This window comes from Melospiza georgiana, chromosome 24 (genome assembly GCF_028018845.1).
Source record: "Melospiza georgiana isolate bMelGeo1 chromosome 24, bMelGeo1.pri, whole genome shotgun sequence".
Classification (NCBI taxonomy): Eukaryota; Metazoa; Chordata; class Aves; order Passeriformes; family Passerellidae; genus Melospiza; species Melospiza georgiana.
Window position 1 is genome coordinate 7,787,306 of NC_080453.1, and position 21,747 is coordinate 7,809,052.

Here is a 21,747-nt window from a genome sequence, read left to right on the forward strand (position 1 = left end):
GAAGGAGCAGCCGGGCTTGAGGTAGGTGGGAATGTCCAAAAATTCAATTTTTTGTGCAAGGAAACCAAAATGAAGGATTTGTTTCCTCATGGGATTCATTTATTTGAGTAGAAGTGTGAAATAAATGGGGTTTTTGACCCCATTTTGAAGGGGATTTGGGATTTAGGAGTATCCGGGCTCCAGGTAGGTGGGAATGTCCAAAAATTCCATATTTTATGAAAGGAAACCAAAATCAGGGGTTTGTTTCCTCATGGATTTCGTTTATTTGAGCAGAAGGGTGAAATAAATGGGTTTTTTGACCCCATTTTGAAGGGGATTTGGGATTTAGGAGTATCCGGGCTCCAGGTAGGTGGGAATGTCCAAAAATTCCATTTTTTTGTGCAAGGAAACCAAAATCAGGGGTTTGTTTCCTCATGGGTTTCATTTATTTGAGTAGAAGGGTGAAATAAATGGGTTTTTAACCCAATTTTGAAGGGGATTTGGGATTTAGGAGTATCTGGGCTCCAGGTAGGTGGGAAAGTCCAAAAATTCCGGTTTTTGTGCAAGGAAACCAAAATCAGGGGTTTGTTTCCTCATGGGTTTCGTTTATTTGAGTAGAAGGGTGAAATAAATGAGTTTTTAAACTCAATTTTGAAGACAAACTGGGATTTGAAAGCATCCGGGCTTGAGGTAGGTGGGAATATCCTAAAATTCCATGTTTTATGCAAGGGAACCAAAATCAGGGATTTGTTTCCTCATAGGTTTCATTTTTTTGAATAGAAGTGTGAAATAAATGGGTTTTTAACCCAATTTTGAAGGGAAATTGGGATTTGGGAGCCTCTGGGCTCTTCCTAAGCATCAAGGTGGGTGGGAATACCCAAAAATTCCATTTTTTATGCCAGGGAAACCAAAATCAGGGATTTGTTTCCTCATGGGATTCATTTATTTGAGTAGAAGGGTGAAATAAATGGATTTTTGACCCCATTTTGAAGGGAAATTGGGATTTAGGAGTATCCGGGCTGCAGGTAGGTGGGAATGTCCAAAAATTCCATTTTTTATGCAAGGGAACCAAAATCAAGGATCTGCTTCCCAAATGCATCCATTTATTTGAGTAGAAGTGTGAAAATAAATGGTTTTTTTACCCAATTTTGAAGGGAAATTGGGATTTGGGAGCCTCTGGGCTCTTCCCAAGCCTCCAGGTAGGTTGGAATGTCCAAAAATTCCAATTTTTTGTTGCAATGGAACCGAAATCAAGGATCTGCTCCTCAAATTGATTCATTTATTTCAGCAGAGGGGTGAAATAAATGAGGTTTTAACCCAATTTTGAAAGGAAATTGGAATTTGGGAGCGTCTTGGCTCAAGGCAGGTGGGAATATCCAAAAAATTTCGTGTTTTGTTCAAGGAAACCAAAATCAGGGATCTGTTCCTCAAATGGATTCATTTCTTTGAGCAGACGGGTGCAATAAATGGATTTTTTTTAACCCAGATTTGAAGGGGATTTGGGAGCATCCGGGCTCCTCTCAAGCCTCAAGGTAAGTGGGAATATCCATAAAAATTCCATTTTTTGTGCAAGGGAACCAAAATCAGGGATCTGATTCCCAATGGGATTGATTTCTATGAGTAGAAGAGTGAAATAAATGGGTTTTTTTACACAATTTTGAAAGGAAATTGGGATTTGGGAGCATCCGGGCTTGAGGTAGGTGGAAATACCAAAAAAAAATTCCATATTTGATGCAGGGAAACCAAAATCAGGGATTTGCTTCCTGATGGGATTCATTTATTTGAGTGGAATGCAATAAATGGGTTTTTAAACCGAAATCTGAAGGGAAATTGGGATTTGAGAGGGTCTGGGCTCAAGGTAAGTGGGAATATCCATAAAAATTCCATGTTTTATGCAAGGGACCCAAAATCAAGGATCTGCTTCCCAAATGGATCCATTCCTTTGAGCAGAAGTGTGAAATAAATTGAATTTTTACCCAATTTTGAAGGATTTGGGAGCAGGTGGCAGAGCTGCAGCCTGGCAGCCATTTTAGGAAGGCTGGAAAAGGAAATTCAGGGAGATCCCGTTGGAATTGCAGGGGTTTTGTCCCAAAAGGGGAGGATTTCATGGGAGGGAGGATGGGGCTGCTCCAGCACACACAAATTCTGCTTTTTTTTTACTCCAAAAAGAGCAAATTTGGGGTTTTGCGGCCATTTCAGGTGTGATGAACGCTCAGCTCCACAATGGAGCTGCTCATAATTAAATAAATTAATTTTATCCCCTTGGATTGTGGATAAAACCATTTAAATTCAGCCCAAAGATGAATTAAATCCATAATTTCCCATCATTTTATTTCCAAATTGCTCCACTCCAACCGCAAAGGGTCAGGGGTGAGGACCCAGCTGGAAATTTGGAATAAAATCACCCAAAAAACCCCAAAATCCATCAGGTTTTGAGTTCATTTTTCAAGACAGAGGGAGATTTTTTAAAAATAAAATCCCAAATTATTTACAAAGCAAATAACACTTTCCAAAAGAGATTCCAGGCGTTTTTCAAGTGTAGGATAAATAAATAAATGAAATGTTTTGGTGGATGGAATTAAACCAACATTCCTCAAAGGAGGAGGGAATAATGTATTATATATATAAAATTTAAATATAAAATTAAATATTTATATATATATATAAAATTATAAAATATTATATAAAATATAAAAATATATAATAGAATATACTAATATAATATATAATACATATATTATATATATTATATTATATATTATAATATATAACATATATATTATATATAATAAATATATTATTAAATATATTATATACAATAATATATATAATATATATTATATAATGTATATTATATACATTTTATACATATAATATATATTTTATATATATTATATAATACATATATTATATACTATTATATATTATATTTTATGTATTATATATAATATATATAATATATATAATATATATATTATATATATAATATATTATATATATTATATATTACCTATATTATATATATTACCTATATTATATATATAATATATATTATATTAAAAAAATGAAAGCCTTATTTTTTAATCTTAATTAATTATTAACGCCTTCTTTTTCTTAGCTTAATTAATTATTATTGCTTAATTTTTCAAATCTTAATTCCACCTGTAATTTTTTTGTTGGGATCACAATGAAATCCAAAAAAAACCCCTCTGAAAATTAATGAATTAATTAAGGAAAAAAGAGACCAAGCATAGAAATGGAGCAGTTTTATTACAAAGGTTCTGAAAATTCAAAATAAACGCTTCTTTAAAAAACCACAATAGATTTTTTTTCCCTCCCACCTTGCCCAGACACAAAGTTACACTGATCTCTCTCTTGTTTCACATAAAAACACTGAAAATTCAGAGTGAAAACCTCACTCAGACCCCAAAGAGACTAAAAAACTCCACGTGAGAAGGGGGGGAAAAAAGGGAGAAAAAGGAGGAATTAAAAAAATAAACCCTTTGCAAAAGAAGCTGTGGGAAGTTTTAGCAGCATTATTGGAGTTGAAACCTCAGCAGTGCTCCCGTGGGAGGGTGCAAAAAATAAAAATCCTCTGGAATTGCAAAATTCCAGAATTGCACTGGGATCCCCCTGAGAAAGGAGAGCAGCCTGAAAAAAAGGAAAAAAAAATCAAAAATTTGAGTTTTTACCCCGTAAAAATTGGGGTTTTTTTGTATTCCATGCTGTAGGAAAGGAGAGTAAGAGAAAGGAGATTTGAGGGTGAGGATGGTGGGAGGAAGGAGCTGGGAAATGCTCAGAGCCCCATCTGCTGTTCCAGCAGGATAGAAAAGTGTTGGGATTTATTTACTGGCTTTGGGAGGGAAATTCAGATGGAAACTTGGGTGAAAATGAGGAAAAAATCGGGAAAATAATCAGGAAAATTGAGGGGAAAATGAGGAATAAATCAGGGAATAATCAGGAAAATAATCAGGAAAATAATCAGGAAAAAGATCAGGGAAAAAAATGAGGAAAATTATCAGGGAAATTCAGGAAATAATCAGGAAAAAATCAGGGGAAAAATGAGCAAAAAATGAGGAAAATTATCAGGGAAAAATCAGGAAATAATCAGGAAAAATCAGGGGAAAATGAGGGAAAAAATGAGGAATAAATCAGGAAAATAATCAGGAAAAAGGTCAAGAAAAACTGAGGAAAATTATCAGGGAAAAAACAGGGAAAAATGAGGAAAATTATCAGGGAAAAAGCAGGAAATAATCAGGAAAATAATCAGGAAAAATCAGGGAAAATCAGGAAATAATCAGGTAAATAATCAGGAAAAAATCACGGGAAAAATGAGGACAAAATGTGGAAAAAAAATCAGGAAATGATCAGGAAAATAATCAGGAAAAATGAGGAAAAAATCAGGGAAAAATCAGGAAATAATCAGGTAAATAAGCAGGAAAAATTCAAGGAAAAAATGAGGGAAAATGAGGAAAATTATCAGGGAAAAATCAGGAAATAATCAGGTAAATAATCAGGAAAAAATCACGGGAAAAATGAGGACAAAATGTGGAAAAAAAATCAGGAAATAATCAGGAAAATAATCAGGAAAAAATCAGGGGAAAATCAGGAAATAATCAGGTAAATAAGCAGGAAAAATTCAGGGAAAAAATGAGGAAAATTATCAGGGAAAAATCAGGAAATAATCAGGAAAATAATCAGGAAAAATGAGGAAAAAATTAGGGAAAAATCAGGAAATAATCAGGTAAATAATCACAAAAAAATCGGGAAAAATGAGGACAAAATGTGGAAAAAATCAGGGAAAAATGAGGGGAAAAAATGAGGAAAAATCAGGAAAATAATCAGGAAAAAATCAGGAAAATTTTGGTTTTTTTAGGGACACACTTGAAGAAAAGATGTCAGCTGGGCTCTGGGCTGGATTTGAGGGGATTTTTGGGATTTCAGAAGAAAATTAAGCCAAAAAGGGAGGAATTTTCTCCCCACTTAGAGAGGGGAATAAAAACCAGGGAAAAAATCCCATCCCATCCATGCAAATGCTGGACACTCCCTGGCTGCAGATCTTGGAAATCTGAGCCACCCCCTGAGGGTGATTTTTATTTTATAATTTTATATTTTCCAGATCTGGGGCTGATTTACTTTAAAAATAAACCAAAAATACAAGGAAAAAAAATGGATTTTTCAGGTTTTTTTTTCAGCTGCTTCATCTCTTTGCCCAAGTTTGCTGCAGGAGGAACCAACTCTGTTCAAGAACTGCACAATTGTGACCCTGAGAAGTGGCACCAGCTGGCAGGATTTTGTTATTTTGTTTTTTTTCTTGTGGTGGAATCCAACTGGAAACCACAAAAGTCTCTCCCAGGCTTCATTTGGGAATTGTCCCATTAAAAACACCCCCCAAAAAAAAAAAAAAAGAGAAAAAATCAAGGAAAAAAGCAAGAATTGATGGCCATTTTCCACCTAACCTGAAATGCAGACACTACTTCTACTTAAATTATTTTTTTTTTTTTTGCAAGGTTATTTCAGAGGAAGGGAAGGGGTGGAAGTGATTTTTGTGTTTTTTTGGAGCCACACCAAGGAGGGGAGTGGAAGGCAAAGGGTGAAAGTCCCTGGTCAGCAAGGAATAATTTACAGTTCTCCAGTCATTTGTACAATTATATAGAAATATATACAGAAAACATCTATAAAATAGAAATCCTGGGGGTTAAACCCACAGCAGGCAGGGCAGCTGCAGCCCCTCAGGTGGATTTTGTCTCCTCCTTCACCCTGGGGAAGCAAAAAAAGAGAAAGATTTGGATTAAATCAATAATTTGGGTTTGGGTGTAACAACAAGGGGGTTAAAAGTGTGGCTTATTTGGTTCATTTTCAGCTAAAATTTAATTTAATTTAATTTAAATATATTAAGATTATTATTTTAACAATCTATTAAATTATAATATATATTATATTATATTATATTATATTATATTATATTATATTATATTATATTATATTATATTATATTATATTATATTATATTATATTATATTACATTATATTATTATATTACATTATATTACATTATTATATATGCAATAGATATAATAATATTATATATTGTATTATAGTATTATATATTATAATATACAATATATAATATATATTAATATATAAAATATTCATATAATTATATAAATTATATATAATAATATAATGTAATAGAATATAATGTAATATAATGCAATGTAATATAATGTAATAATACATAATATAATGTAATATAATAAATATAGAATATATAATATTATAATTAATAATATATTAAATTATATAATGATTTAAATAGATTATTAATTTCATTACTTTCAATTCAATGAATTTATTTAATTAATATTAATGTCATTATTATTCATTTATAATTTAAATATTATTAATTATATTAAATATATTATATATATATATATATATCTGAAAGAAAGGGCAATATTTTGATTTTTCAGCCCTCTCAACACCTGCAAACTTCCAATGAGGAATTTGTGACAAATTCACTCCAAGTGCCACCCAAATTGTCACATCAGCTCTTCAATGCCCCCAAACCCCCTGGGCATGGGCAGTGCCAGGCTCAGCTCCCCAGTCCCCTGGGCATGGGCAGTGCCAGGTTTACCCTTTGGGTTCTGCTGCTGCTGTTGCTGCTGCTGCTTTTTCCTCTTTTGCTTTTTCCTCTTCTTTCTCATCTGGAGAAAAAAAAAATCAAAATTAAATTAAAGCCACACAGAGGAGGAAAAAATTCAATGAAAGCCACAGAGGAGGAAAAAATTCAATGGAAGCCACAGAGGAGGAAAAAATTAATTAAAAGCCACAGAGGAGGTAAAATTGCAGGCAGGAGGGGGCAGCCCTGGGGCTCACCTTTCTTCTCCTCCTCCTCCTTCTCCTCCTCTGCCTTCACACGTTTGGCTTTTTTGAAGTTGGCCACGTTCTTGCGGCCGCCCTCGCCCTCGTCCTCGGAGTCAGAGAATTCCTCGTCACAGGAGATTCTCTTGTTGGAGTTTCTGACTGAAAAGGGAGAGCACAGATTTTTCAAGCCTCAGGAGGTTCCCAGCATTAATTGTCTGAGTGGAGCTCACAGAAATCAGGATTGGGCTGTGATAAAAGTGATTTTTGTGGTACCTGATGAATCTGTGGGCTCATCCCTTCCCACCTGCTCCAAAATCGTGTGGACAAGTGGGATTAGGCACAGTGGGATGGCCAGAGCTGACACTGCCAAATCTGTGTGCCAGACCCCAAGCTGGATAGAAAATTCCATTTTTCACACCCAGGATTCTGCCAAGGATCCTGCCCAGCCCCCAGGAACTGCTGCAATTCTCCCTTGAAAACCCAAGTTAATCCCACTATGGAAATCACCAGCCAGGAGAGATCCTGCAGTGCCCTGTCCTACAAAAACCCAGCAGGAGCTGGGGATGGATTCAAAGCAGAGAGGGTGAAAATGCTGGGACAGAGCCTGAGGTGAAGCTCCAGCCCCTCCCTGGGGATTTTGGGGGACCCACAAAGCTCCAGCCCCAAGGCTTTGACTCTGGATGTCCCCACAAACCAGGGGGGCTCAATCCTTGCATTGAAACCCTACATGCTCCTCATGGAGAGCTCGTGGACCCTGCTCAGCTCTGGGGTATTCCCAGCACAATTCCATCCCCAGCACAATTCCATTCCCAGCATAATTCCATCCCCAGCACAATTCCATTCCCAGCACAATTCCATCTTCAGCACAATTCCCATCAGAATTCCATTCCCATCAGAATTCCATTCCCAGCACAATTCCTATCAGAATTCCCAGCACAATTCCTATCAGAATTCCCAGCACAATTCCAATCCCATCAGAATTCCCATCACAATTCCATTCCCAGCAAAATTCCCAGCACAATTCCATCTCCAGCACAATTCCCATCAGAATTCCATTCCCAGCATCATCCCAGCACAATCCCCACCACCATTCCCATCACAATTCCATCCCCAGCACAATTCCATTCCCAGCACAATCCCAGCACCATTCCCAGCACAATCCCAGCACAATTCCATCCCCAGCACCATTCCCATCATAATTCCATCCCCAGCACAATCCCAGCACCATCCCCAGCACCATTCCATCCCCAGCACAATTCCCATCACAATTCCATCCCCAGCACAATCCCAGCACCATTCCCATCACAATACCAGCACCATTCCCATCACAATTCCATCCCCAGCACAATTCCCATCACAATTCCATCCCCAGCACCATCCCCAGCACCATTCCCATCACAATTCCATCCCCAGCCCAACTCCCACCACAATCCCAGCCCAGCACCTACTGGAGATGCGTTTTTCAGGATCATCCTCCTCCTCATCCCCGCTGTCCTCCTGCACAGCATCCTCAGGAATTGGCTGCATCTGCACCCCAGGAGCGTGAGGGAGCATCCTCAGGTTCTCAAAGAGCCTCTGCCTAGAGCCAGCCAGGGAAGGACACTTTGTCACCAGGGGCCACCAAGGCCACCAGCCCCCCTGGAAGGGTCCTTCCCCCAGTGCTCACTTGATTTTCTCCAGGTATTCATTGGTGTTCTGGTTGGTCATGTTGGAGGGGCTGATGTGCAGCTTGAAGTCTGGCCCAAAGTACTCAAAGTAGTCGTTGTATGGAAGTTCTGAGGGGGAAATTAATGGTAATTAACAGCAGGTTATCAGCAGGATACAGCACTGGGAATCCAAAAGGGATGGTGCATGTCCCTGAGTGTCACAGACACGTTTTATAAAAAATCCTTTCCTTAGGATCTTCTTCTCCTGAGAAGCTGTGAGGCCTCAGAAATGAAATGTAAACATTGATTATCTGCTGCTGTGGAATGCAACAGGTAAATCTGGGATTGGTCTCATGTGGTTGTTTCTAATTAATGGCCAATCACAGTCACAAGATTTTATTATCATCCTTCCTTTTTCCTTTCCCTTTCCTTTTTCCTTTCCTTTCGTTGAAATCCTTTCTTCTATTCTTTAGTATAGTTTTAGCATATCATTTTCTTTTAATATAATATATATCATAAAATAATAAACCGGCGTTCTGAAACATGGAGTCAAGAATGAGAATCTTTTCTCATCTCTTCCCTTCTTGGGGTTGGCTGCAAATTCTACACCTGAGCTCTTGGAGATGTTCCAGATTTAAAGGCAGAATGGATTCTGTTACCATCTGGATGGCAGTTGTCTTTTATCAAGTGGGCAGCTTTCCTTATCTCTCTCTGAGTTATCATAATCACTACTCCCTCTGGGGGGACATCTGTTGATAAGAGGCTATAGAATGTCCCTGCATGGCTGATAAGAACTGCAGCATCCCAGTGGGAGATGAGGGAGGAGCCAAGCATTCCTACCCGGATAGAATCTGGAGATTTCAAACATTCCTACCTGGATACAATCTGGAGATTTCAGACATTCCCACCTGGATATAATCTGGAGATTTCAAACATTCCTACCCAGATATAATCTGGAGATTTCAAACATTCCTACCCGGATAGAATCTGGAGATTTCAAACATTCCTACCCAGATACAATCTGGAGATTTCAAACATTCCTACCTGGATACAATCTGGAGATTTCAAACATTCCTACCTGGATATAATCTGGAGATTTCAAACATTCCTAACCAGATATAATCTGGAGATTTCAAACATTCCTACCCAGATATAATCTGAGATTTCAAACATTCCTACCCGGATATAATCTGGAGATTTCAAACATTCCTACCTGGATATAACCTGGAGATTCTGGAACACCAGCAGGGCTTTTCACTACTGGATTCCCCAGAGGAACAGCAGCTGCCTCTGCCCCTGGATCTTCAGAGGCAGAGACTGCACCTTTCTCCAGGATCCCTGCTCCAGCAGAACCAGCCCTGACACTGCAGGAGGGCTGAGCCACAATTCCAATGGCACTGCTGCCAACAGCCTGACCCACAGGGTGTCAGGTTGGGTTCTGACTCGGGCAGTGTTGGTTTAATTTACTTAATTGTTTATTTTATCTTATTTTCTTCCCTATTAAAGAACTGTTATTTCCTGCTCCCATATTTTTTTGCTGAGAGCCCCTTAATTTAAAATTTATAGCAATTTGGAGGGAGGGGGTTAATTTTCTCCATTTCAGGGGATGCTCCTGCCCTCCTCAGCAGCCTCCTGCCTTTCCAAACTGACACAGGGGCTATCAGTGAACCCAGCCCTGCCCCAGGGGGTTTTACCATTGGGGATCTCAGTGTCCAGAGCCACAGCAGTCTCGTAGGTCCAGCAGCGAGCCACGTTCCTGATTGTGTACCCCCCTCCTCCCAGCATCAGCATGGGCAGGTTAAAGCTCTTCACAAACTCCACACACTTGGCATGGCCTGCAGTGCAAAAAAAAGGTCACATTCATGGTATAAATGTCAGTGTAAGAGCTGAAATGAGGGACTGCAGGCAGGCCTGGAGTCCTGCATCCCTCATTCAGGCCCTTGCTCATGGTGCCCCACGTTGGGCGCCAGTGTAAGAGCTGAAATGAGAGATGTGGGACTCCAAGGGCTCTCCAAAATGCAGTTTATTGTATCCAGGAGTCTCAGCAATCCAGGTTCATGGGAAACAGAGCTGTGCCTAAGACTGTCAGCTCCAGCTGCAGGCAGGCCTGGAGACCCTTTGGTTTTGATTACAGTGCATTCTATACTTTTCTTTTGGTTACAATGCATTATTTACTTTTCTTTTGGTTACAATGCATTATTTACTTTTCTTTTGGTTACAATGCATTCTATACTTTTCTTTTGGTTACAATGCATTCTATACTTTTCTTTGCTGAGCATCTCAACACAGCAGAACCAATCTACACCTTAACTGTTATCTACAGCCTATCATAACTACTGTAATTACCATATTCAAGTTATTGTTCTCCAATCACTAAAAGTCAGTGCATCCCAGTTTAAGCTAGAAGCTGTTTTTCAGTTTTCTTGCAGTGGAAAATTCTGAGACCTTTTTTCTACTTGCCATATCAGCAGGCTTGTTTGCCTGTCCTACCTTCTTGCTTGGTAAAACCATCTCCTGGTTTGAGGTGAGTTTATCCATAAAAACCCCTTCTCACTAACACACCCTTTGCCTCCTTGGTTATCCAGTAATGGCTCAGCAATTCTTTTCTTCTAGATCAAAACTTGCTTCCATCTCTATTCCTTCATCAAACTCTACATGTCACAATCTTTCTGCTAAGCACACGCATCTGTGAGACTTTCTGGTCAAACTTTCATCCTTCCCAACACGCCAGCTTTCCCATGGAATTCCTGCTGAGCAGTTCAGCTCCTACCTTTGATGGTGAGGTTGAAGCAGCCCAGCCTGTCCCCAGACAGGGAATCAGAGCCACACTGCAGGACAACAGCGCTGGGCTGGAACGTCTCCATCACCTTGGAGATCACCTAAAAACAAAAGCTCTGTCACCTCCCTGCCCACAGGCCACTGTCACAGCAGCACAGTGACAGCCAGGCACATGGAGCCATTTTGGGGGGACCCACAAAGCTCCAGCCCCAAGGCTTTGACTCTGGATGTCCCCACAAACCAGGGGGGCTCAATCCTTGCATTGAAACCCTACATGCTCCTCATGGAGAGCTCATGGACCCTGCTCAGCTCTGGGCTTTTCCCAGCACAATTCCATCCCCAGCACAATTCCCAGCACATTCCCATTCCCAGCACAATCCCATCCCCAGCACAATTCCATCCCCAGCACAATTCCCAGCACAATCCCATTCCCAGCACAATCCCATTCCCAGCACAATTCCATCCCCAGCACAATCCCATTCCCAGCACAATTCCATCCCCAGCACAATCCCCAGCACAATTCCATCTCCACCACAATCCCATCCCCAGCCAACACTGGTTCTCTCACACCCAGGAGCTCCCACACAGACCCTGATTGCTCAGTGAGAACAGATCCCTTGGTGAATCTTGTCCCATTAAAAAAAAAAAATCCCACAAAAACTCAATAAAATCCCCTAAAGAATGGCCCTGAGGATAAAGTGGCACCACAGAGGATCCCTGAGCAGAGGAGGTTCCACTCACAGGTTTGAAAATGGCTTCGTAGGACTCGTCGTCGATGCCGTCCCGCAGCGGGTAATTCACAGCGTAGTATTTCCCTTTGCCTGCCCCAATGTCCTGTGGGGTGGGAGAGCAGAACAGAGCTCACCAAAAACCCAAATCCTGCCCCAAACTGGGAAAGGAAGCTTGGAACCCAGTCAAATCCAGAGCAATTAATATTGTTAAATATTAACGATTTACTGCAGACATGAACAGCAGCGCGCTGGGCTGGGCAGAGCAGTCGCTGAATTTATTCAGTCACTGAATTCTACTTTCAAATCAAAATAAAATAAATAAAATAAAATAAAAATAAAATATTCTACACTAAAATATTATATATTTTAATGTTTTTATTACTCTCACAGACAAGTGGTTTATTAAAAATAGTTATTTCATTTATGGTGCAACACCAAGATCTTGGTAGGGCTGAAAAAATACAAATCCCAAGTGAAAGATTTTATTCAGTCACTGAATTCTACTTTCAAATAAAAATAAAATATTCTACACTAAAATATTATATATTTTAATGTTCTCATCACACTCATAGCCAAGTGGTTTATAAAAATAGTTATTTCATTTATGGTGCAGCAGCAAGCTCATAGTAGGGCTGAAAAAATACAAATCCCAAGTGAAAGATGAGAAGATTTAGATTTAAAAAATCACAATTCTTGTAAAAATCCCTTAAGAATAAAGTAAAGAACCTTTCACCCTGAGAACAGAAGTTCTGGTAATGTCACAGTCACAGGTGACACTCTGAGTCACGGCAGGAAGTGCCAATAAAACTCCACTCCCTCAGAAACCTTCACCAAGAGTTGGTGTCACCAAGCTGGGGCTGCAAAGTGACCAAAATGTCACGTTTGGAGTCATTTTTGTGAGCAAAACCCCACCAGAGAGACTGAGAGCAAAGATTTGGCTTTAAAAAATGATCACCCATACCTTTGCCCTCAGAAAATGGGTGTCAGGGTGGAAAAGCTGGAAAAAACCCCAAAAAAACTGAAAAAAAACCCCAAAAAGCTGGAAAAAAATTCCAGATTTCCTAGGAATTTGGTGGCTCTCACCCTCAGGTCCCCAGTTCCTGGGAAATATTCTCCATATTTGTGGAAGGACACGGTCATGACCCTGTCTGTGGTGTAAAAAGCCTCCTCCACCCCATCCCCGTGGTGGATGTCGATGTCAATGTACAGCACTCGCTGGTGGTACCTGGAAAAAATCAGAATTTTGGATTTATTTTAAGGAAAAAGTTACTCCAGAGCAGGGAATTCAGGCCAGGATCTACAGGGGAAGGGACAGCAGTGGGACAGAAAATAAAGTGATTTTTGCTGCTGAGTTTGTTTCAGAGTCAGCCAATAAAGAGCATTTTTATGCAGATTTTTATGCACCTTTTTCTGCCCAAGCCTCCCACAGTGAGGTTTGCCTGCAGCCAGGAGCTGTCACACAGCCATGGGTGGGACAAAGAACAGCAGCAGAAAAATGTGACATCTAAAAAGCTGCACAAACCCTCTGCCCTCTGCACTGGTGGCATTCCAAATTCCCTCTTTTCTTTCAGGGGGGGCCTGAGGAGTTGGGATTGATTTATAATCCCCAATTTAGAATTTAATTAGTTTGCAATAAATAGAATATAATTTATATAATATCTATCATACTATTATAAATATTATATTTAAAATAATAGTAAAAATATTTGAATTCTTTCTAACAAAGTAGATAATTGTATTATATAATAATCAGTATTATAATTATTATATGTTATATATTATATGTTATATATTATATATGATATGTTATCTGTTATAATGTATTCTATATATTATTATATATTCTTCTAAATGTTATGCTATGTAATATTATAGGATATTATGTTATATTGTAGCATATATGATATATATTTATTATAATGTATTATATTACATTATATCACATTATAACATATATATTATATATTAGTATATATTATAGATCATATTACATAACGACATGGCTTATATTATATTATATTATATTATATTATATTATATTTTGCATATTATATAGTATATAATATATACCATGTATTATATATTATATGTGTTATATGTTATATATGTTATATACTATATATTATGTATTATATATTCCATATTACATATTATATATTCCATATTACATATTATATATTATGTATTATGTATTATATATTATATATTACATATTATATATTACATATTATATATTATATATTACATATTATATATTATATATTATGTATTATATATTATATATTACATATTATATATTACATATTACATTCCCAAAAAATTTAGGATTTTTTTCCCCCCAAATCCCTTTGGGAAAGAGGGGATCAGAGCCCAAAAAAACCAGAAAAACCCCAGAATAAATGAAAAATGCTGAGGATGAGCAGTGAGGAAGAGGAGGCCGAGGGCTGCCCGTACTTGAGGAGCTCCAGGATGGCCAGCACGATGTCGTTGACGTAGCAGAACCCAGAAGCTTCTGATTTCTTGGCGTGGTGGAGCCCTCCAGCCCAGTTCACTGCAATGTCTGTCTGCTGCTTGTTCAGCTTCACTGCACTGGCTGGGGGAGAAATCCCACACGGGGTTAAGGCAGGAGGGAAAACCTCAAATAGAGCCTGGGGTGAAGCTCCAGCTCCTCCTTGGGGTTTTTGGGGGGTTCCCGCTCCAGGGTGTTCCCACAACAAAAGAGAAAATAGGAAATATTTCTTATCCCTTCCAATTTTTGCCTCAGAGCAGGAAAATCCCACAAACCCAGCTGGGGTCACACTGGAGACAATCTGGGTTTCTCAGAACAGAGCAAGGTTTGAGGAGGAAATGCCACACAGGAGGAAATCCCAATTACAAGAAATTAAGGCAGGAGGGAAAAAACTCAAACAGAGACTGAGGCTGAAGCTCCAGCTCCTCCCAGGGGTTTTTGGGGGGGCTCCCGCTCCAGGGTGCCTCCAAAAATCAAGGAGAAATGGGAAATATTTCTCATCTCTTCCCACTTTTCCCTCAGAGCAGGAAAATCCCACAAACCCAGCTGGGGTATCACTGGAGACAATCTGGGTTTCTCAGAGCAGAGCAAGGTTTGAGGAGGAAATCCCACACGGGTTAAGGCAGGAGTGAAAAACCTCAAACAGAGCCTGGGGTGAAGCTCCAGCTCCTCCCTGGGGTTTTTGGGGGCTCCTGCTGCAGGTTCTGACTCTGGATGTCCCCAGAAATCAAAGGGAAATGGCAAATATTTCTCATCTTTTTTCCCAGTTTTGACTGGGAAAAAAGGAGTTTGATCCTGGATGCCCCCATAAACCAAAGGAATAGGAAATATCTCTCATCCCTTCCCACTTTTCCCTCAGAGCAGGAAAACCCCACAAACCAGCACCCAGCTGGGGTCAGTCTGCTTTCTCAGAGCCCTGAACAGAGCAAGGTTTGAGCTGAGCTATGTTCAGCTCATGGAGTGAAAATGCACCCAGAGGAATTCTCCTCCCACCAACTTTCTGCACGTCCTGCAACCTGCCAGGATCCCAAAAATCAGAAATGGAGTGGAACTGTGCAGCCCTGGGAGCAGAGAGAGCACAGAGCTGCCTCAGCAGCTGCTGCAGGCACAGGAAATCCAGGCTGGAGGTGTCACTGTGGCAGCAGCAGCCACAGAGCTCTCAGGCTGTGCACACAAACAGCTCTGCTGTGAGAAAATAAAAAAACATTTCAATGTTCCAGCTCTCAAACCTCTCAGTTTCTGCTTTGCCTCATGTCCAGAGTTGGTGGTTTTTTAAAAAACAGCACCTTAACCAGCCTGGTTTTTCCTTTTCAGGTTGTGCCTGCTCAGGGTGAGACTTTTACAACTTTTATTTAAATGTAAAGCTCAGGTTGGATTTTTTTTTTTTTTTTTTATGTTGTGGTTTTGTTTTAACTCTTATTTTTTGTTTTAACTCATTGCTGTTGTTACAAAGCCACTCATTCCTTCAGTGAGGTAACCTAAAATAATGATTAATAAATGGAAAAGGATTCAACAGGCAAAGCTTGGATTTCATTATTAAATCAGCAATAGAGACAGAATATAAAACACAATAAAAAATACAAAAAATTTGTGATCTCACCAACAGAGCCTCCAGCAGAGAGCTGACAGAACTCAAAGAGCCCATCAAACACAGGGCAGTCCTCCCCTACATTAACTGGAAGAGAATGGAAAAGAATTATTAAAATAAAAGCAATAAAATCAGAATTTTACAGCAACATTTGGATTTGTGAAATGGCCAGAAGTGTTAAACAAAATGCTGAGATCAAATGATGCAATGGAAATGTGTGGCTGACACTTTGTACACTCCTTTGACTTCACATCACACAGCTCTGGGTTCTCAGCACAACTGGAGTTTCAGCCTCAATCAATTGTTGCTGTAATTAATTCCACTATTAAAAATAATCACTCATTACAAGAAATTAAACTTCAGGCCCTTTGATTTTGCTCTGGCATGCAAAAATGGAATTAGAGACTGCTCATTCCCATTCCAGCAGGTTTTGTTGAAAAGCTCTGTCCTTTGCATGTTTCATTTTCACATTTTGGCTTTTTTCAGGAATAAAACCAGCACAGAAAACCCTGAGCACCAGAGAGAGCTGAGTGTTCATGAGCTGTGGCTGCTCCAGGGGTAAACAGGTCACTTTGGGTAAAAATTCCATTTTTGCTGGCTGTCATTTGGTGGATTAAAGGATATCATGGGCTGGGGGAAGGCTTTCAGTGTGTATTAATCACAAACCTTGTGCAGAAATCTCTGTCCCCTTCAGCTCTCAGGGGCTTTCCAAGAGTGAAATGTTCTTTAAATGAAGCTTGAGCTCTCCCCACTGGTTGTCAGAAATTTATTTTGCCATAAAAACATCATTCAGAGTGGCTGAGACACCAAATCCAGGGTTTTGGAACCGTTAAAGAGATTTTCCATGGATTGGAGAGGTTGAACAAGAAATTAACCCACAAAATCATCAGATATTGATGAATGTCTCACCCTGCCCCTTTCCAGGCTGCCACTGCCATGAAAATCCTTCAGATTTGGGGTAGAATTGAGGATTTGGGGCTTTTTAATTTGCTGGTTTCAAATTTGTTGGTTTTAAAGCAACAAATTTGGGTTTGGGGGAGTTTTTAATTTCTGGTTTTAAATTTGCTGGTTTTAAAGCAACAAATTTGGGTTTGGGGGTTTTTTATTTTGCTGGTTTGAAACCAACTCTCCCCACTGGTTGTCAGAAAATTATTTTGCCATAAAAACATCATTCAGAGTGGCTGAGACACCAAATCCAGGGGTTTGTATCATTAAAGAGATTTTTCCATGGATTGGAAAGGTTGGAACAAGAAATTAACCCATAAAATCATCAGATATTGATGAATGTCTCACCCTGCCCCTTTCCAGGCTGCCACTGCCCTGAAAATCCTTCAGATTTGGGGTAGAATTGAGGATTTGGGGCTTTTTAATTTGCTGGTTTTAAAGCAACAAATTTAGGTTTTGGGAGGTTTTTTAATTTGCTGGTTTTAAATTTGCTGGTTTTAAAGCAACAAATTTGGGTTTTGGGGGTATTTTATTTTGCTGGTTTTAAACCAACTTTTCTGGCTGAAGATGAGCACTGACACAAAATCCACACAGGTCAGAAATGGGAAAATTCTGTCATCTCCAAGCCAGGAAAGGAATTTAGGCAACAAAAAAAAAACCCAAAACACAACCAGGTGAAAGGATTTCACTCAGTTCCTTTAGCTTGAGAGTGGGATGTGGTTTTAAGTTCTTTATTCATCAGAAAAATGCAAAAAAAAGCAAAGTCAGGAGAATGAAAGCTGATAGAAGTTTGGGATAAAATCCCAGGTTTTCACTCACATCTCTGCATCTGCTTGCTGTACTCAGACATGTTGTCAGGGCGGATGGACCTGAGGAATTTGATGTAATCATCACTGTGGTACTTGGTCATCTCCTCTGCATTGGCCTTGTGGGGACGCTGCAAGGACACCAACACAGCTTTGGGATTTATTCCCTCCCCAATTCCCATTTCCAGTCCCACATTTCCCCCCAGGAACTGGGAAAAATCTGAATTCGAAAGGGAAAAATGGCATTGTTGGTGAGTTACATAGGGAGATGTGGGAATAAATTGAATTTCAAGGATGAAAATCAGTTTTGCAGTGTGCAAAACCTCTCTGAAGCACAGAACCCCTCACTTCACCACAGAGCAAAACCAGAAATACATAAAAACAACTGAGTGGGGTTTATTCCTTTCCTCTCAGAGAAAAGCTCCACAATTAAAGCCTAAAACATCAATTATGGCATGAAATAATGAGCTTACATAGATCTCCATCTTCCTGTAGAGCCCATAGTTGAGCAGCAGGTTGTGGGTCATGCGGATCCTGTGGGGTTTCATGGGATGTCCTTGGCCATAATAATAATTCCCAACATCCCCTGCAAGCAGAAAGGAGTTTGTGTCAGCAATTCCTGCACAGGGAACCATCAGCTCCTCTGGGATTTATTTCTCATCCAGCAGTGGTTGGGATCTCCCACCAGGGAAATCCATGGATTTGGGGTTCATAGTGAAATTTGAGACAGGGAATTTGCAATGCCACCCTCAAATTTGAGAAAAGAGAATTTGGAATGCCACCAGTGGAAAGGAGCTGGAATTGGGTCAGTGCTGCTAGATCATCTCCCAATCCAAACCAAACCATTCCATGGCTCCCAACCCAAACCATTCCGTGGCTGTGGCAAAGGAAGATCTCCAAGACTGACACAGGGAAATCCATGGATTCAGGGTTCATCCTGAAATTTGAGACAGGAATTTGGAATGCCACCAGTGGAAAGGGGCTGGAATTGGATCCTTGCTGCTGGATCATGTCCCAACCCAAACCATTCCATGGCTGTGGCTGTGCAGGGGAGGAATCTCCCACATTTGGGGTCAGTCCCAGGGATGTTTCCCAGATTTGGGGTCACTCCCAGGGCTGTTTTCCCAAATTTGGGGTCAGTCCCAGGGCTGTTTTCCCAGCTTTGGGGTCAGTCCCAGGGCTGTTCCCCACATTTGGGGTCAGTCCCAGGGCTGTGTCCCAGCTTTGGGGTCAATCCCAGGGCTGTTTTCCCAGATTTGGGGTCAGTCCCAAGGATGTTTTCCCAGATTTGGGGTCAGTCCCAGGCTGTTTTCCCAGCTTTGGGGTCAGTCCCAAGGATGTTTCCCAGATTTGGGGTCAGAGTGCCTGCTCTCACCCCTCCACTCCTCTTTTCACCCCTTTTTATCCCTCCCAATCCCCCAGCAATTCTTTTCTAGGACCAAAATCACCTCCCCACATGGATTTCCTGCTCCAAACTAAAAAATGGGATTTTTACCCTCACTCATTTCCCTGCAATTCCCCCAAATTTCCCTTTCAGCTCCCACAGTTGGCTGCAGGGAGCAGGAATCTCTCTGTCCCAAGGCTCATTTTCCTGGGCAAGCAGAGCAAGCTGCTCCTGCTCCAATCCGGTCTGGCCAGTGACTCAGAGAGCAAAATTAATATTTAAATTAATATTTAAATTAATATTTAAATTAATATTTAAATTAATATTTCATCAGCACAAGCAGCTTTTTTCCTCCTCTGGAAATTTTCAGGATTTTCAGTGGATCTATTTTCAAAATAATTGCAAATCCCCCATCCAGGCAAAGCTGCTGCTGGAATTTACCTGGTTGTTCTTTCAATAAATACAAAATTTTTTTAAATTAAATTCATTTTTTCCCCCATTGAAAATAACTCAATTTTCTGAAATTTTGCCAATCCACGCTGCCACTTTCAGGGATGGGTTTTAGCACCTCAAAATCAAAAATTTGAGGAACTTTCAGGAGATATTTGAGAATAATTCAATTTTCTGAAATTTTGCCAATCCGCTGCCACTTTCAGGGATGGATTTTTCCACCTCAAAAATCAAAAATTTGGGGAACTTTCAGGAGATATTTGAGGCTCTGAGGAGAAAACAGAACTCAGTGAAGCTTTTAAAAATGCCCATTTTAAATGGGTTAAACCTGAGCTCGTGTTCCTTGTGGATCCCTGAATTTTTTTTTAATTAAATACATTTTTTTTAATTAAATACATTTTTCCCCCATTGAAAATAATTCAATGTTCTGAAACATTCACATTTTAGAGGGAAAAAAATACATTTTTAGAGGGGAAAAATCACATTTTAGAGAAAAAAAAAATCACATTTTTAGAGGGAAAAAATCATACTTTTAGAGGGAAAAAAATCACATTTTATAGGGAAAAAAATCACATTTTTAGAGGGAAAAAAATCTCATTTTAGAGGAAAAAAAATCATATTTTTAGAAGAAAAAAATTACATTTTAGATGGGGAAAAAAAATCACATTTTTAGAGGGAAAAATCACATTTTTAGAGGAAAAATAATATTTTAGAGAGAAAAAAAATCACATTTTTAGAGAGAAAAAATCACATTTTTAGAGGGGAAAATCACATTTTTAGAGGAAAAAATCACATTTTTAGAGGGGAAAAATAGGATAGGATTTGGAAAAGCCTCCTGCACTTCCTTAGAGAGGGAAGAAGCAGCAAGAAGTTGTTTTTATTTGATTTCAGAGAATTGCACAAGGTCTGGGACACAAGGGGAGCAGGGAAGGGAGAGGGGCAGGACTGGGAGCCCACAGGACACCCAGGGAAGGGTTTGGGATTTTTTCTGCAGCCCCAAAAGCTCCCAGAGCTGAAGGAGGTTCCTGGACCCTGATCTTCCCCCAGTCTCTAAAATCTTCCCATTTCCCCATCCCATCTCCCTGATCTTCCCCCAAATCCCAAAATCCTCACATTTCTCCATCCCCCTGATCTTCCTCCCAATCCCATTTCCCCATCTCACCCTCTGGATCTTCCTCCAGATCTCCCCAATTTCCCCATTCCCTGTTCTTCCCCCAATTTCCCAAATCCCCACATTTCCTCACCCCACTGCCCTGATCTTCCCCCAGATCCCCACATTTCCTCACTCCCCTGATCTTCCCCCAGATCTTCCTCCAAATCCCCTGATCTTGCCCTAAATCTCCCCAATTTCCCCATCCCACCCCCCCCCCTTCCCCTCCTCACCCCATTCTCCCCCCCAGCTCTCCCCACACGCTTCCTACACCCCTCAACCCCATTAGAAACCCCACAACACCCCTGCTCTCACACCCTGACCTCCCCTGCCCATCAACACCCCCAATACCCATCCCCACGACCTTTAAACCCCCCCTCACCTCCATGACCCCAAAGATCCCCCATTCCCACCCTCTCCTCCCACCCCCAGCACCCCCATCCTCCCTCAGTGACCCCATTGCCCTCATCCCCCTCCCCATTCCCCCTCAGCGACCCCTCACACCCACCCCCCCCATTCTCCCCTCACCCCTCAACCCCGCCCCCTCAGCCCCCCGCTGCCCCCCGCTCCAGGACGGCTCCCCCGCGGCCCGGCGGCCCCGGCGGGTGCCCGCAGCCCCTCACCATCGTAGTAGTAGCAGACTTTGCGCTTCGTGCCCTGCGTCAGCGCCATTTTCCTGCCTCCCCTCACAGCGCCCGACCCGCCGCCGTGCCGCGCAACCAACCCTGCCCGCCCCGGGCCCGCGGCCCCGCCTCCCGCGCTGTTCTGTCCAATCGCAGCTCTCCGTTCCGCCCCCTCCCGCCCGCTGACCAATCGCAAGCCGCAGCGGCACCTAGCAAGTTAGGCTGAGCGCCGGGGGAGCTTGGGCTGTACCACTGTGCGGAGAACGGGGGGGGGGAGGATGTACCATCGCT

At 40.7% G+C, this 21,747-nt stretch overlaps 1 protein-coding gene across 1 annotated transcript; it reads right to left on the bottom strand.

Moving 5' to 3' along the window:
- Positions 1–4,840: 4,840 nt before the first annotated feature.
- Positions 4,841–21,527, bottom strand: HDAC1 (histone deacetylase 1). The gene is made up of 14 exons (XM_058040286.1): positions 21,457–21,527; positions 18,323–18,435; positions 17,863–17,980; positions 16,111–16,185; positions 14,456–14,594; positions 13,085–13,226; positions 12,012–12,104; positions 11,263–11,371; positions 10,187–10,327; positions 8,513–8,621; positions 8,295–8,425; positions 6,859–7,005; positions 6,617–6,686; positions 4,841–5,739 (listed from the first exon to the last, which is right to left on the bottom strand). Exons 1-14 carry the CDS (start codon positions 21,503–21,505, stop codon positions 5,712–5,714), a joined length of 1,464 nt encoding a protein of 487 aa, XP_057896269.1. The 5' UTR covers positions 21,506–21,527; the 3' UTR covers positions 4,841–5,711.
- Positions 21,528–21,747: the final 220 nt, after the last annotated feature.

Bases quoted from the DNA above. Each gene is read 5' to 3' on its own strand.
- HDAC1 (XM_058040286.1), bottom strand. From the start codon at position 21,505: ATGGCGCTGACGCAGGGCACGAAGCGCAAAGTCTGCTACTACTACGAT. The intron at 11,372-12,011 runs GTGAGTGGAACC...TTTTGTTTTTAG, and splicing joins ACGAAGCCATTTTCAAACCT to GTGATCTCCAAGGTGATGGA. The intron at 10,328-11,262 runs GTAGGAGCTGAA...TTTGCACTGCAG, and splicing joins CTTCAACCTCACCATCAAAG to GCCATGCCAAGTGTGTGGAG.